The sequence below is a fragment of the Paroedura picta genome, chromosome 3 (assembly GCF_049243985.1).
Source record: "Paroedura picta isolate Pp20150507F chromosome 3, Ppicta_v3.0, whole genome shotgun sequence".
Classification (NCBI taxonomy): Eukaryota; Metazoa; Chordata; class Lepidosauria; order Squamata; family Gekkonidae; genus Paroedura; species Paroedura picta.
Genome location: NC_135371.1, coordinates 61,946,057 through 61,962,340, shown reverse-complemented (window position 1 = coordinate 61,962,340; position 16,284 = coordinate 61,946,057). Strand labels below are relative to the sequence as shown.

The 16,284-nt window shown below is 49.2% G+C and overlaps 2 protein-coding genes across 6 annotated transcripts in view; both read right to left on the bottom strand.

Moving 5' to 3' along the window:
* The window catches only part of HYAL1 (hyaluronidase 1), a 33,163-nt gene that overhangs the window by 6,987 nt on the left and 9,892 nt on the right, over positions 1–16,284 (bottom strand). For 2 of the 3 annotated variants that reach the window (XM_077325974.1, XM_077325975.1), the window contains exon 4: positions 15,256–15,955. The exons of the other annotated variant lie outside the window; for it this stretch is intronic. In XM_077325974.1, coding sequence (XP_077182089.1) covers positions 15,641–15,955 — 315 coding nt within the window. In that variant the 3' untranslated portion in view covers positions 15,256–15,640. Of the gene's footprint in view, positions 1–15,255; positions 15,956–16,284 lie in introns of those variants that run through there. 3 annotated transcript variants of the gene reach the window in all.
* HYAL3 (hyaluronidase 3) overlaps positions 1–16,284 on the bottom strand; it is a 43,577-nt gene that overhangs the window by 25,415 nt on the left and 1,878 nt on the right. The window contains exon 1 of one of the 3 annotated variants that reach the window (XM_077325971.1): positions 8,473–8,559. The exons of 1 other annotated variant lie outside the window; for it this stretch is intronic. The gene's annotated coding sequence lies outside the window, so the exon portion shown is untranslated. Of the gene's footprint in view, positions 1–466; positions 4,007–8,472; positions 8,560–16,284 lie in introns of those variants that run through there. One more of the 3 variants, XM_077325972.1, reaches the window with a different exon arrangement.

The following is a 16,284-nucleotide window of genomic DNA, read 5'->3' as shown; positions in this document are numbered from 1 at the left end:
ATCCCCCAAAACTATTCTCACAGTATTTAACTAACCATTTGAACCCCAGATGCCTACCTGACTCTGGTCATAATCTGGCAAAACATACTCATCAGGTTAATAAGTGTTTATTATTTGTCTAAAAACCATACACTTACTTCCAGACATCCTGATGCCTAGCAGCAAACATGTCTAACATCCCATCATTAGGATCCACTTTCACAGTCACACAGAAGATGATGAAAATAATCTCTATTTGACCATATCTCCTCCACTAAAACAACAGTGGGGTGAAAAGATCCCTCTTTGTTCAATTGTAACCCATTCCTCTCAAATCAACCTCTCAATCAATACACATGTATCTGGTCCATTTCTCCTCTCCCAGTTCATTGTCCAGGTGAATTGTCCTACAGGTAGAGAATACATTTGATTTCCCTTGCAAGATCCCTCTGTAAGCCCACCTGTGGATGACAGAAGTATCAAATACCTGCAGTAAATGAGAGCAGCCAGCAATGTTGCTTCCCTTCTTGGAGGGCCTCTGCTTATGAGAAGAACCTGGGAGAAACTGTCCAGCTGCTTTCACAAGAACATGACAGGAAGCTGTCCATGCTCCTGCTGCTTGTTTCTTCTTTTAAAGAGTGCTCTCTGTGTTTATTTGAAGTTGGGTAAAACTGTAGCCTTGGAATGTAAACTAGGGCTGAAGAGCCCAGCCCTGACACCAGTCAAAGGCTGGCTCCCTTCCCTGCACCAACAGGGCTCTCTCCCAGGCAGAAGCCCTGGACCCCTCCAGACAGGTGCAAGCAACAAAGCCAGTCACTCTTCTAGAGAGACATGGGCCAATTTACATTCTCTACCACAGTTGAAAGAACCCAGGAAACAGGACAGAGAAGGCAGGTGAGCCAGAATGACTGCTCTTCTGTTTCTCAGCTCCTCCCTGAAACGTCCCACCCCAGGTTAGTCTTGTAAGAAAACAAGGCCACCTACACGAAAGGCCTGCTGCACACAGTTGGGTTAGTCCCTAATCTTCTACTCCTTCTTGCCTCCCCACTTTTAGAGTGCGTGTACCCTAATACTTTAGAGACCTGCTCCCAAGTTGCTATTCTACAGCAGTCATAGGAACCCAGAAGGGCTCTGTATCAGCAGTAGACAAATATGCACATCCAAAGGCAATGGCCATTGACCATTCTAAACAGGACGCAAGACATTGGGATGGTGGGGGGGGGGTCAAGCAGGTAGAATCAGGGTGTTGCCATGAAAGCATTCATCCTGCCAGGCCCTCCAGTCGGCTCAGGAAAGCTGTCGTTTATGAGGGCTCAGAGCACAGAGGCTTGTTCTTCTGGTACAGCCTGTGGCTGCGCTGCCTCCCAGTGTCAACACATGGTGGGGCACATGGAAGGAGCGGGGGAGTCCTGTTTTGTCACAGGCAATCTGGGGACACACCTGTCACCAGCAACCATTCCTTGGCAAAAGGACTCCCTTTCATTAGGCAATGGATGGTGTGTATCTTGCCACCATTATGTGCTCAACACAGCTTTTCTTAGTCGGAAATTAAAAATACCAGTTTGCCTCTGTCCCTTCCAACCATGCCTTCGCAGGTAGAGCCAGGATCAGGAGAATACAGAAACACATTTCTGCTATGTACACAGACAATATTTATATAAAGAGGGGCTTAAATAGCTGTGCTTGCTTTTTACTCATCACCATGTGGGGAACACAGTCCATCAGAAGTGAATTGTGACTGTGCCTTGATGGAACTAAGGGGACTAGTTAATCATAATTAAGTCCTAGGCCAGTGGTCCCCAACCCCCGGTCCGGGGACCGGTCCTGGTCCTTGGATCAGTTGGTACCAGGCCGCGGCTCCTCCTCACCCTCCTCCCCGACTGCTGCCTCGGGGGCTGCCCTGCCACTCTGCCACCGGCTCATCTTTGGTGCTCTCCGGCGGCCGCCATGGCTGGGGCTCCCCCTTGCCGTGGCACTGGGTAGCTGCTGCTGGCAGCGCCCACCAGTGGCCGGTGGGAAGTCAGGGGTGTGGTGGGAAAGCAAGTGGAGCAGGGGCTCAGGCGGCGGCAATGTCCCTGGGCAAAAGACTACCCCCCCCGGGGCCTCAGTAAAATTGTCAAGCGTTGACCGGTCCCCGGTGATAAAAAGATTGGGGACCACTGTCCTAGGCCACTGTCTTCTATGGGGCTGAATGAGAACTCATTGTATGCTTCTTATGGTGGGCAGTCTTAACAAGGGGAAATTTTCCTTCCACCTAACTATTACACATTCACTATCCCCTTGAAAAGCATCTGTGTTGACATGTGTACTACCTATGGTTGCAGTAGGGGGTAAAAAGACAGGTGATAGAACATTTTGCCACATCTCCTTGTTAGTGCCCTTTTTGTCTCACCTGTAACCCACTCTGAAATATCCCCCGTGTGCAAAGCAAACACACTAACATGCAAATTTAATAGGAATGGTTACGTTTCTACCCTGGACCACTGATTGCTCAAATCCCTCACATTGTCAGTATCAGCCCAAACAGAGGCTGCTGACTTCACCAGACTTAAAAGGGTGTAACTCTGCCTAGCATGGCACTTTTCATCTTCTATATAGATACAACTGGGTAGCATTTCATATGCCCAACACACAATGCATTGGGCAAGGCCAGAAATATTGATATGGTTTAAATATTAGGTTTTTGCACCTGTTGCATGTCCCTGTGCAGAGCTGAGCTCTCCCTGCAAGAGGCTCCCTTTAGAAACACCAGGATCTGCCAGCCAACAAATTTGGAACCACACAAATTTGGAACCACTGTTTTCTAGTGGTTTCTGAAATAAAGGTCCCCTTCTCCAGAGGATATTTAGGTCACAAGCCAAACGGCACAAACCACTGTCTAGACCCAAGAGAGAAGATGTCTGATAGATCTGAGCTATAATTACCACCACCCAGGGAAACCCTACTGAAGTGTTTTTAGCCACAGGAAGGGCAGGGCCAAAGGTCGCTTCTCTGAATAGCACCATGCTGAGGAATGGTCATCACAATGTTTCTGACATCCTTCCCATACCAAATAAATGCTTGGTCTACTTACATTAAGCTGAATGAGGGGCTTAATCTATATCAGCTGGATTTAGGATAAATCATACATGCAGTCCAGTCCTATGCACTATGCACAGTAACTCTGAAGTACATCTTATCACAGCTTACTCCCAAAGTATGAGGGTGTAGAAGTATAGCCTCAGAAATTTACATGTATCCAGCAAAGAGAAAATTAAATTGCAAATGAAATCTCAGAAATTCAACTAAAATATCACCTGTCTTGTCAGTACAATACGGGGATCTGCCATCTATATGGAGGTTTTTCTCTGTCATGCCTTCCAAAGATCAGAGGAATTTACTGGAGCATCTATATAATATTGACCTCTAATCATTCATTTTTCAAGTTATCCCTGTTCTTAGTATATTATTTTTTAAAATGTTATTTGATACAACCAGAATCTGGTCCAAGCTGTCTGGACAAAAAGGTGCACTTTATCTTTGTCAGTCCTTTGTGGCAGTGGTCCGCAACCTTTTTTAGGCTGCGGACCAGTGGGGGGGGATCCAGCAGCCGCAAATGCGAGGCCGCGCATGCGCAAATGTGCAGCATGTCCGTGCATGCGCGTCTGTGCCATGCGTGCCCGCAAACACGCATGCACGGCAGGTCCGCACATGTGTGTTTGCAGCCACGCATTGCGCAAACACACATGCGCGGACCTGCTGCGAATGTATGTTTGTGCCGGCGGCCGTGCTTCCCTCTCCCTTGCAGCCTGGGAAGTTTCTCACTGCAGGGGGGGCAGGGAGAGGGAGCTGTGGCCCCGTGCTGGGGCCTTCGCGGCCCGGCACGGGGCCACGGCCTGGTGGTTGGGGACCACTGCTTTGTGGTCATCATTTCCCCCAGGTACCAACTGACAACCTTTAAAAAAATAAATAGTAATTGCTAAGAGCTAGTTTGGTGTAGTGGTTAGGAGTGTGGACTTCTAATCTGGCATGCCAGGTTCGATTCTGCACTCCCCACATGCAACCAGCTGGGGGACCTTGGGCTCGCCATGGCACTGATAAAACTGTTCTGACCGGGCAGTGATATCAGCGCTCTCTCAGCCTCACCCACCCCACAGGGTGTCTGTTGTGGGGAGAGGAATGGGAAGGTGACTGTAAGCCGCTTTGAGCCTCCTTCGGGTAGGGAAAAGCGGCATATAAGAACCAACTCTTCTTCTATTTCACTATAGTCCTATAAAGTTACAATGATTTATTGCAATGATCTACGAGTTCCTCTGAATTCCCAGCTTTAAAAATAGTAAATCTTTTTGTTGCAGAGTTATAAAAGGAAAAGTGTATATTTTCCATTATGTCTCTGCATCAAAAAGACTAAAGACTTACCTTTTTAAAAATGAAAGCTAGGAATTCAATGGAACTATTAAATCATGGTTACAGATTGCTTTAATATTATTGTACTATAGCACAATAGCACTCAATTTTTTTTTGTGTGTGCTCAGTTTGAGTCCAGCAGCACCTTAGAAACTGACTGGATTTTTTGGGTATAAGCTTTCGAAAGACAAAGCTCCTTTCACAGAATCACAGAATCATAGAATTGGAAGGGGCCATACAGGCCATCTAGTACAACCCCCTGCTCAACGCATTAGATGTCTCTAAGGTGCTACTGGACTTGACTCTAGTGGTCCTTCTGCAGACCAATGTGGTCACCTTGTATAACATTCATTCATTCATTCATTCATTCATTCATTCATTCATTCATTCATTCATTCATTCATTCATTCATTCATTCATTCATTCATCTTTAAACCGCCCGTGGCGCCACGGACTTAATAATTCGCTAAGGCCTGCCGAGGCGGGATGTGTCCGTGATGAGGAAGGGTCCGGATTGGACCCTTCCTCACGACAGACAATCGGAGGGACCAATCGGCAGGCGCTTTGCGCCTGCCGATTGGTCCCTCCGATTCCCAGCTCCAGGAACTGCGAGCCGCGCGCAGCGCGGCTCGCAGTTCCTCCCGGCCTGACGCGGCGAGAGGCGCGAAGCGCCTCTCGCCGCGTCAGGCCGCCCCCCGAGGGAGCCCCCGGCAGTCGCGCAAAGCGCGGCTGCCGGGGGTTCCCTGCCTGGCGGGCTGGCGCGGCGCGCCTCTCGCCACGTCAGCCCGCCGCCAACGAGAGAAGCTCGCCGCCGCGGACCAGCCCGCCGCCGCCACGGACCAGCCCGCCGCCAACCAGCCCGCTGCCGCCACGGACCAGCCTGTAGCCGACCGGCCCGCGGCCGCCGCGGACCAGCCCGTCTGAGGTTAGGACCTAGCGCCCGCTGCATTCCCCTGCAGCGGGCTTGATTACTAGTTTATTATATTTATATACCGCCCTCCCTGAAGGCTCAAAGGCATCCCAGAGGCATGGCAGAAGAGAAATGCACACAAATCTGTGTGGATGTGCCACAGCCTTGCAGCTACAATGGCAAGGAGATGGAGAATCCTTGCTAGACAGGGGTATATTCCTGAAAAGCAAAGACTGGCAACACTGGTGAGGCCTACAGCAACATTCCCTTCCTTCCCCTCCAAGGATGCTAGATTGGCCCCCTAACATGCCAGTCAGATCACGACACCCTTCTTTCTTCCTTCCCTTTTCTCTTTCACAGATGATATGAAACAAGACACAAGACAGCTCTTTAGTTCAATGCACCAGTTTCATGTACAGATAAGAAAGTTGCCTAATTTGCTCACTGGTGGTCCCTTAAAGCAGCAAGCCATTCCTGAGACAAGAGTGGGCAAGGGGCACAACAATTGCACACTTCCATGCCTACTTGCTGGACTGCCCTGCTTCGGCTCCATGATGATGCCCTTTATCAGCCACTCTGATAGTGGCTGATAGTTTAAACTCTACTCCCTTCTGCCCACCAAGAAGTGGACACTCCTGCTGCTTCTGTTCCAGTGAACTGGCATCTTTTCCTCTGGATCACTCCTAAAACAGCAGTCAAAGAGGACTGTGATACAGGTAAATGAAGTTCTCCCATGGCTGTCACCGTCTGACTGCAGTCATCTTCAGAAAGGGCAGTCAGCAGCACTTCCCAGGATTCTCAGCATGCATGTAATGCAGCTCCTGCCATCTGGCCCATATTTCTCAAAGGGCAATTGAAGTCTTGTGCCCCTTAAGAGATTCTCCTAATCCTCTCCCAACTCCAATACAGTTCCTTTTTTGTGAGCCTCAGCTACAAGCAGTGCTTATTGGGAGAGAGTTCAACCCAAATTTCTTATAGCTATTCTCCTGCTCCCCTGCTGCATACCAAATACTTCGTAGGGCTTGGAAACCCTGATGCAGAAAGTGTAAGATCCATTGCTACGTGGCTCAAACTTAATAATAATTCCAAGTGTCAATCATCACTTATCCTAAAGCATATATTTTCAGTCTTCTTGGCTTAGATCAGTAAAAAGATCCAAGGCAGAAAGACTGTCAATGCAACTATTTCTTGAATTAAGCCCTGATGAGGCCCAGTCCACAATTAAGGATATTGGCCAGCTATGGGTCTTACTTAAGTAAATCCCCAGATTTGTTGCCTCTGTATAAAACAAAATATGTGTTAGTTGCAGCTACCTATCTAGAGAATAACAATCTGAGAAGAGCTTTCTCTTTGGCCAGATGCTCTGCCTGGTTTTCAGCTCTCTTAAAGGTAAAGGTATCCCCTGTGCAAGCACCGGGTAATGTCCGACCCTTGGGGTGACACCCTCTAGCGTTTTCATGGCAGAGTCAATACGGGGTGATTTGCCAGTGCCTTCCCCAGTCATTACCGTTTACCCCCAGCAATCTGCGCACTCATTTTACCGACCTCGGAAGGATGGAAGGCTGAGTCAACCTCGAGCCGGCTGCTGGGATCGAACTCCCAGCCTCATGGGCAGACCTTTCAGACTGCATTTCTGCTGCCTTACCACTCTGCACCACAAGAGGCTCTTTTCAGTTCTCTTAGAGGGCCATTATAAGACAACTCCTCTCTTGCAGAAACTCTGTCCCCGCACAAAGGGCCCGTTAGAAACAAGGGGACAATTTGTTTCCTTGTTCTACCTGCAACACTATCCGAGGCCGATTAATCCAGCCATTACTAAAGAGCTATCCGGGCCTCTCATCAGGGGAAAAGGTGAGGAAGCGCCTAAGTGACAAAAAGTCAAATTGCTGTCTGCATTGCCAAATTCTGTGCTGTTGCCATTAGGTGGTGTAGTTTTTTTAAATAGAGTAAAAACTTTAAAAATAAATTCTACAGCATCTCTACAGTTTATAATTACGATGAATTTTAAATAGTTATGAACTCATTTATATGCCATTAATTTAATTAGCCTCCAGAACTCACTTGGTATTTTAGAAGAAGAAGTTGGCTCTTATATGCCGCTTTTCCCTACTCGAAGGAGGCTCAAAGCGGCTTACAGTCGCCTTCCCATTCCTCTCCCCACAACAGACACCCTGTAGGGTGGGTGAGGCTGAGAGAGCCCTGATATCACTGCCCGGTCAGAACAGTTTTATCAGTGCCGTGGCGAGCCCAAGGTCACCCAGCTGGCTGCATGTAGGGGAACTCGGAATCGAACCTGGCATGCCAGATTAGAAGTCCACACTCCTAACCACTACACCAAACTGGCTCTAGACCAAAAGTAGTGTTTTGGTCTAAATGACCATAAAGATTCATTCATTCATTCACCTTGGAGACTAAGGGACTGACGCCAGCCGTGGCTTTGACAAGCTAAGGTAGGTCACCGTTCACCACACTGGCTTCCATAACAAATCGGTTCACCTTCGAGGCCCCTTCGTTGCTTCTGCTGCCCAATGCCGGGAACGACCTAGTCCAACAGCAGGGCCGCGCTTGCCTACTGACCCTCTGTGTGTGCTGTGGCCAGGGGCACCGTCAAGACGAGTATTTCTTTCAGCCGGAGCGGACTGACCAAGTGACCGAGACTAATCTTCCCGGTGCATTTTATTCCGGGCCCAAAAAGGACACAAGAGGGCGGCAGAGCGCTTGCGACATGCCTAGAGTTTGTAGTGGGCCACCAACCCACCGAAGTGTCAGGTTTCCCCTCTCTACCCCACCTGCGTTAAGCAAATCCCAAGTCTCCCGCACTCTCCGCGGGATAGACTACCGCTGCCCCGCCCAAGGATGCTGTTCGCTTGGAAGCGAAGCCGCCTCTCGAGAGCCCTGGGAGGATTCCCCATCGATGATGGGCCGAAGCGCCTCCCTTTTCAGCCAAGCTCAAGCCCTTGTAGGGAAGCGATCTGCAGCTGCCTCGCTCGCTCGAGAGGCGCCTGGAAACGCACCGCCGGAGAGACGCAGCTCCCCCCCCCCAGCCCAACCCCCCCCCCCGGAACGGCGCCCCCGAATGCTGGCGGTGGGCGCTTCCTCGGGGCCACCCCGTTAAGGAGCTCTCATCCGGGAGCAAAGCCAGGCGAGCCGGGCAGCGCCAGGGGTGCATCGGGGGAGAGAGTGCGAGAGATACCAACATGCTGCCCGGAGCGCAAGGACCTCCGACCCTCCACGCCGCCTTCGCAGCTGCCTCGGCTGCACAGCATTGCAAGCTGTTCCTCCCCCCCCCCCCACCCCCACCCCTCCGTTAAGGAGAGGGAAGGCAGGCAAGGCGCTCGGCGTCCTCTCCCGAAGCCTGCACCGCCGCCTAGAGGCCTGGAAGCCCCCGCGCACAGGGCTTCGCTTGGCTTTGGTACTTTGCCGGCCGAGACCTTTTAGACTCGAGCTCCTTTGCAGGAGGCGCGCGGCTTTGGGTGTAGCTGCCCGGCTCTGTCGCCCAGGGCGGCGATTCTGCTGCTGTTTGCATGTAAAAGGGAAGCCACCGCCCAGCCCAGCTAAACGGAGGCCAACGGCAGTGCTCGGAGGGGGAGGATGAATGCGTCCAGGGGGGTGAAATGTGCGTGGGAAATGGCAAAGGAGTAACCAAGATGATGCTGGAGACGGCCCAGGGCTCGAGGCCCAGGAAAATGAGAACAGCAGGGGGGTGAGCAACGCTGCAATGTCACTCTGTGGGTCTCCAGATGTCTCCAGAGTACAATTCCCATGAGCTCCTGCCATGACATCTGGAGAGCCATAGTTTGACCACCCCTGCTCGATGGGATCCTGTTCTGCAGGAAAAGAACGGATAGCTGCTGATTTCTATATCATTATTACTTTATTATTATTTTCTTAGATTTTTATACCACCCTTTCCATACGGCCCAGGGCAGTTTACATGTAACATCGTGGGAAACATAGAACATCATGTATTAAATAACAGCCACAACATATCAGTAACAGTTCTAATAAATATAACTTTAACAGAATACTATAATTAATTCATTGAACAATTTCAATAGAACAACCCCCAGGGAAGTCAGAATCCTTCAGATTATGGAGGGTATGGCTCGAGGGGGGCCGCCAGATGTTTTTTAGGTTAGATGTTTTGAGATCAGATTAACCTCAGTCAAATGCCTGGAGGAGCTCCGTTTTGCAGGCCCTGCAAAATTGTGGGAGTTCAGGCAGGCTCCTGATCTCTTCTGGGAGCTCATTCCACTAGGTGGGGCCAGGACAGAGAAAGCACTGGCCCTTTCTGAGGTCTGACGTATTTCTTTGGGGCCAGGGATTACTAGCCAGTTGGCAGTGGCAGAGCATAGTGCTCTTTTGGGGGTATAGGCAGAGAGACAGTCTCTCAGGTACACTGGGCCCTGACTGCATATGGCCTTGAAGGTAATTACCAGAACCTTAAGCCTCATCTGGAATTTCATTGGGAGCCAGTTGAGTTGTTGGAGTATAGGCCGGATGTGGGATCTCCATGGTGTATTTGTGAGGATCCTGACTGCAGCATTCTGAACCAATTGCAGTTTCCAGATCAAGGATAAGGGCAGGCCTGTGCAGACCAAGTTGCAGAGGTGACTGTTGCATGGATCACTGTGTTCTGGTGCCAAGTAGGGCGCTAGTAGCTTGGCTTGGCATAGACAGTAGAAGGCCTGCCGCACTACTCTTGTGACCTGTGCCTCCATGGAGAGGGAGACGTCGAGGATCACACCCAGGTTTCCGGCGGAATGGGCTATTGCTAGTCGCACTCCATCCAGGTTGGGTAAGCACGCTTCCTTGTTTGGTCCCTTCTTACCCAACCACAGGACCTCCAATTTTGAAGAGTCAAGCTTCAGATGACTCAGACCAGGCTTCTAAAAACGTTTGCTTCTCTATCCAATGTTTACCAACCTCCAGGTGGGACTTGGAGCTCTCCCAGAATTACAACTGATCTCCAGATTACAGAGATGAATTCTGCAATGCAGGGGGTCCAGATCAGCCCAAAAGAGTAGGTGGACTTAGATTTGGTGCTGAGGTACACCACAAGGCCTCAGAACAGCCCAGAAACAGGAACAAGCAACTCCCCTGCCCTGGCTGCCCAGTGATATTCCTCAGAAATTATGAACTAGGCCACTAGGTGGCAATAACGACTGAGCATTTAAATTCCCCTTGGAGGATGGATTGTGTGGCATCACACGCAGACTCCTCTCCCTTCCCCATGCATCGCTCTTCACTCTCCCGAGGCTGGTGCTGCCAGTCCACTAGGCTTGGAAGTTATGTTACCCTAGTGCAAAAATAGGCATATTTTTAAAGCATTTGCACGGAACCTGGGAGTGGAGCCCATCCCCCTGCATCTTCCCAGCCCTGACACAGATTACCATGGCAGTTTAGCCCAGTGTTGGCAGGCCCAGGACTGAAAATGACTGGAGATCTGACAGTGGAACATGTGAAGGGCAGGGTCTGAGGAGGGGAGAGACCTTAGCTGGATATAATGCCACAGAGTCCGCCCTCCAAAGCAACCATTTTCTCCAGAGGGACAGATCTTTGTTGTCTGGAGTCCAGTTGTAATTTTGGGAAATCTCCATTTCCCACCTGGAGGCTGGCAACCTTAGGCCTGGCAGCAACCTCTGGGTGACTCGCTATCACTTGTCTGCATGACTCACCTAGGCAGGCCTTTTTTCAGGTTCAGCAGACCAGAGGAAGGAAAAAATTGCACAGCAAAAGCTGTGCCCTTGGGGAACACTCTGCTCCCTGTGGGCACAGCTAATTCTGGGCTGACTTCTCTTGCATCTCCGTGCCAAGCTGAGGTGAGAGGAAGCTCCCATCTCCCCTGCCTATCCTGGGCTGACCTCTTGCAGCTCATCTAATACTGAGGGGCTAGAGTAGGCAGTCCAAGCTGTGGCTGATCTTGGACTGACTTTTCTTGCAGCCCGGTTTACACCAGGTTGCAGGAGAAGCCAGCCAGCTCAAGCCAAGCTAGTGGGGGCTATCTCCTGCATCCTTTTTAAAGTTTAAAGGAACTGTAGAAGCCCAATAAACAACTGAGAGGCAGGAGCAATCTGCTCTTGTTTCTTCTTGTTGAATCTACTGGTAATTCATCAATATAGCCAGGATTTTCTACGGTGTGTATGTTTTTTCCCCCCAATGAAACTCGAATACATTTGAGATGCTGAAATATAGCAAGAATATACCAATAAGGTACTTTTGGGTATATTTTTGGCTTGGGTAGATCCAAATGCACTTCCCTATTGGACTCTAAAACATAATAACCTGTGAAGTTACTTTCCTCCGCAAGTCTCGCCTTCCCACAGCTCCACCCCCAAATCTCCCAGAGCTGGCAACCCTAAGGGGGAAGTGATCTCCGTAGTTGGGAGATCTGTTCTGATGCTAGGAGATCTCCAGGATCCATCTGGAGACTGGCATCCCTAGAAGAAGAGGCAGGCAGGCAAAGAGGAGAGGCCCTAGGGGCTTTCAAGAAAGAGGAAGCAATAGGGAGGGAGAAATGAGATGCCTCCCGCAAGTCTTTACGGTTTCCTACTTGTCCTTTTCTGTTCATAGAATTCAATTCCTATCTACCAAACCCTGAAGGATGCTATGACCTTTTCTCCCCCGCCCTGCACTCTCCATTTGTGGCTTCTACCCTAACCCAGCACAGCCATTCCATCCCAGATTTATACCAGTGCTATGCTGGCAGATCTCCATCTCATGCTGATGAAACCATTGAGATGGCCACCTCCTCTAGATGGGACCCTTCTCTAAGCAGCAACCCTGGGAAATATGGCTGCAGTGAGGGGATTTTGAGTTGGGTAGGGGTGGGATTGTTTTTTTAGTTGTTTTTAGACTTGTATTTTTAATGTATTCATGTTGTTAACCAAATGTTGTGAGATGGTTAGGAACGGCCATCTACAAATGTGATTAATACATAAATAAAATAAACCTTCTGCTTCCAGAATGGCCTTATAATTGTGCCCATTGATAATATTTATATGCATACCACTGGTTCATGTTGAGGGCTGGACTTTTTAGTCTTCAGAACGACTGACTGCCATTGTGCAAATAACAGGAAGAGACAGACCCAATTTGCCTGGAGCCCAGTTGCTCCATTGCAACAAAATCACACAAACAAGCTTCAGCTCCCCAAGCAAAGCCCCTAACATCAGTGCTAGCCCTTATGAAGTACCCTGAGGGACAAACAGTGCAGGCAGAGCTCCCTTTCCGAGCTGATGATGAAGTCAGGGCGCGCTCCTCTCACTGCATGCAGACCCCGGCCATCCTTTCAGTACCCGCTTGAGGACACTATGAATGACTGGGGCTCCACTTCTGCATTGCCAGGGGAGTGGGGAGGCAGTGAATTAGGAGGAAGGGTTTTTCCTCTGATTGTTTTTTTAATCCTCCCCCCCAAGGCTTCAAAGTTGCCAGCCCTCTTTAAAACTTAGCATTCCAGACTAGTGACGAAGAAGGAAGGAGGCAGGTCTTAATCAGCCCTCCCACTAGCATATGACACAGTATTTGGGGCTCTTGCTGGCCAGTTTGCCTTCACCCCGTTTCCTTTTCTTGACTTCTCGCTAACTAGCCAATGTTTTATCACCCTCAGCCTTTAGTAGCTCCTGGGGGATGAGCATGCTCCCTGCTTGGTACCACTAGCTGTGGGGAGGGGAGCCTCTGTGCTCATAGGCACTAGTAAATGTTGCTGTGTTGGGGGAGCATTATTGCCTTGAGGCCTTGCTAGTGGTCTGACAGCACCTCGTTGGCCACTGTGGGAAACAGGATGCTGCATGATATGGGCCCTGGATCCGATCCAGGAGGGTTCTGCTTTCTTAAAATTGTTTTAAAGTTGCAAGGGAGAGGAAATGCCACTTCTTCCTGTAGTTCTTTTCTCCACATTGTTGTGCCCCCTCCTTTCCCCTACCGCTCCTTCCTGCCCTGCTGCCTTTCTTCCCTTTCTCACAGCACTGCTGATCCCGACTCACCCCCTCCTTCCCCTGCGCCACTGGCACAGCCAGCGCCTCACTCCCTCTTCCATCCACCTGCCCCACATGGCAGCACAGCCTCCCTGTTCTTCCCACCGCCTTGCCTGGTTATTGTGCTGCTAAGCAATCCTCAACATGGTAGCCAGAATCTGCTAATATCCCATCAGGACACCTCATTTTCTCCTCTCTGAAAGACAACATTTTAAAAAATTAGCCAATTTTTTTTCTTTTGGAGGGCGGGACTTTTTGTATAAATTTGGGGACTGTTCTACCCAATATAGCCTTAGTCTGCAGATTTATTTTACAACATTCTGCCCTCACAAAGGGCATTTGGGGACCATTGTTTCAGAAATGCATACAGGATATGCCAAAAAAGTCCTATGTTTTTTCTCACAGTAGAAAACAGCCAGAGGGTGAGAGGTGACCACACAATACATTAAGCTGCCTTATACTACATCAGAGCATTGGTCCTTCAAGGTCAATACTGGCCTATAAAACTGGCAGTTGTTCTACAGGGTCTCAAGCAGAGGTCTTTTGTATCACCTACTTCCTGAGCATTTTTAAGCCAAGATGCCAGAAATTAAGCCTGGGACCTTCTGCATGCCAAACAGATGCTTTACTGCTTAGGCATGGCCCATCCATGCCTGTGATTGGCCCCCTCACCATCTGCTGCAGTCATTTTGCAGTTGTCAGAATTTGAAAGCAGCCCAGGGCTCAAAAAGATGGAGAACCCTTCCCTAGCCACTATCTTTCCTCCCAATAGCATTTGGTTCACACTTAGTCTGAACACCCTCAGCTCCAGTTTGTCATTTTATGGAACGGCGATGTAGAAAGCAAATATGATTTAAAGGTAAAGGTAAAGGTATCCCCTGTGCAAGCACCGAGTCATGTCTGACCCTTGGGGTGACGCCCTCTAGCGTTTTCATGGCAGACTCAATACGGGGTGGTTTGCCAGTGCCTTCCCCAGTCATGACCGTTTACCCCCCAGCAAGCTGGGTACTCATTTTACCGACCTCGGAAGGATGGAAGGCTGAGTCAACCTTGAGCCGGCTGCTGGGATCGAACTCCCAACCTCATGAGCAAAGCTTTCAGGCGGCTGCCTTACCACTCTGCGCCACAAGAGGCTCTTTAATATGATTTAGTCACTTGCATACTGGGAAATGCCATACATTTTGGCTTCGGAAACTGTTTGGCTACATGCAGTGAATGTCATCTAATTTCGCACATTTCTCCAGTTGCTTAGAGGAATTTGCGGAAGGATTAAAAGCAGCAGGAGCCTCAAGAGGGAACTTTGGCTGTTCCATAGCTATTAAAGCACTCAGACCTTCCACACAAATGCGGATCCCTCTATTCATTACAGGCATTAGGGCATCACTCTTCCATTGACATGTTTGCTGCTGCTGCTGCTGCTGCCACCTGAGGAATCTGCACTGATAAGAGAAGATATTCCAAGAGCCCTTCCCTGTGCTGGTACTATATCTATGTTTTGATGGGGAAGTGTGTATGTGCATCAGCTTCGAGAGGTATTTATGTGAAATAGTCCCTGACAGGTGCAAACTGTGTAGGCTTTGAGATACACTAACTTCAGTCACTGAAGCAGTTGGTGTGAGCTTAAATGGACTCCGGGGAATAGTAGGGAACAGGAAGGCCTGGAGGATCATTGTCCATGGGGTCGCGATGGGTCGGACACGACTTCGCAACTAACAACAACAACTTCAGTAAAGGACAGGTCTAGAAATGGGAGAAGGTGGCAGGTAGGCAGGCATTTTTCGATTGATGGTGCTGCACTTACTATACTAGCCAATGAATGCTTAGAAAAAGAATGATGCGCTTCCCTCCTGCTTCCTCCTCCTGCAGGGGCTCATGGGAATTGTAGTCCATGGACATCTGGAGGGCCGCAGTTTGACTACCCCTGTTCTAGATGGTTGTGGAACTTTGCAATGCAAGCCAAGAACATACCTCAATGCAAACTGCAAATGAAAGTTACTAGAGTACGTAATTTCAAACACAAGTATATATTATTGCTTTATATATTTTCTTATGCAGTATGAGTTAGGTGTGGGTAGAGTATTGCACTGTCTTGGTTAAAAAGCTCTCACTTCTCTTGGTATATATATAGCCTTGTGAGTGGAAAGTAGTGTTCCGGAGGAAGTCAAGTGTGCATCTGCAGTATGCACATGTGTGCATGAATGCTCACATGTTGCCTGGTATATGCAGTTAATGTGACAAGACTGATGTGCTGCATGCTTGTTACATGTGCTGCTCATGAGGAAATAAGTCTATGCCCTGTAGGACTGTTTTCTGCTTTCAGATAAAGTGTGCAAATATCTGCATATATGAACACTCATGGAATTCATATTCTTTGAAGAGTTCCATTGATTCTAGAATATGTTTTTGTTGCATCGTGGGCCCTCCCAACCACTATAACATCGGCACCTAAATTCTTCTGCCATCTTGACTTGCTCCTCCTTGGGCATGTTACCACTGATGATGAAGCGTGGCTCTGCAGGATGTCTCTTAATAGTAAAGCTGGTAGGACTGAGGTGCAGAAAGGCTTCCGGGTGGCTGTCCTGCCGCATGCAACGTCCATGGCCGAAACACACCACCTGGCTGCACAACCTGGCACTGCTGGTTACATTTATGATGTAATAGCCAAGGAGAGTGTCCATGTACTTCTTCACATGAAGACAAGCTTCCTGAAAGGAGTCCAGAAAGAATTAGATTGGAAAAGAGAAATGCTATACTAGTCTGCAGGAGTCATATCGCTTTGACATTAGTAGGGCAAACTGGATAAGAGCATCAATGGGAGAATTTCTGTTCCCATTTCCTGATTTGCAAGCCTCGGCCTCAAGAGTCACTCACAACATCAGATGCACACGGGATCACAGTTATAACCACAAATCTGGCCTGACGGTGCAGAAGGATAACCACGATGTTATCCACTTGGGAATAAGCAAGTGTTCACAGTGACAATGCCAGTCTTTAAGCACTGTCTCCTCTACTCTATTTTTCTTTCTTTCTTTTT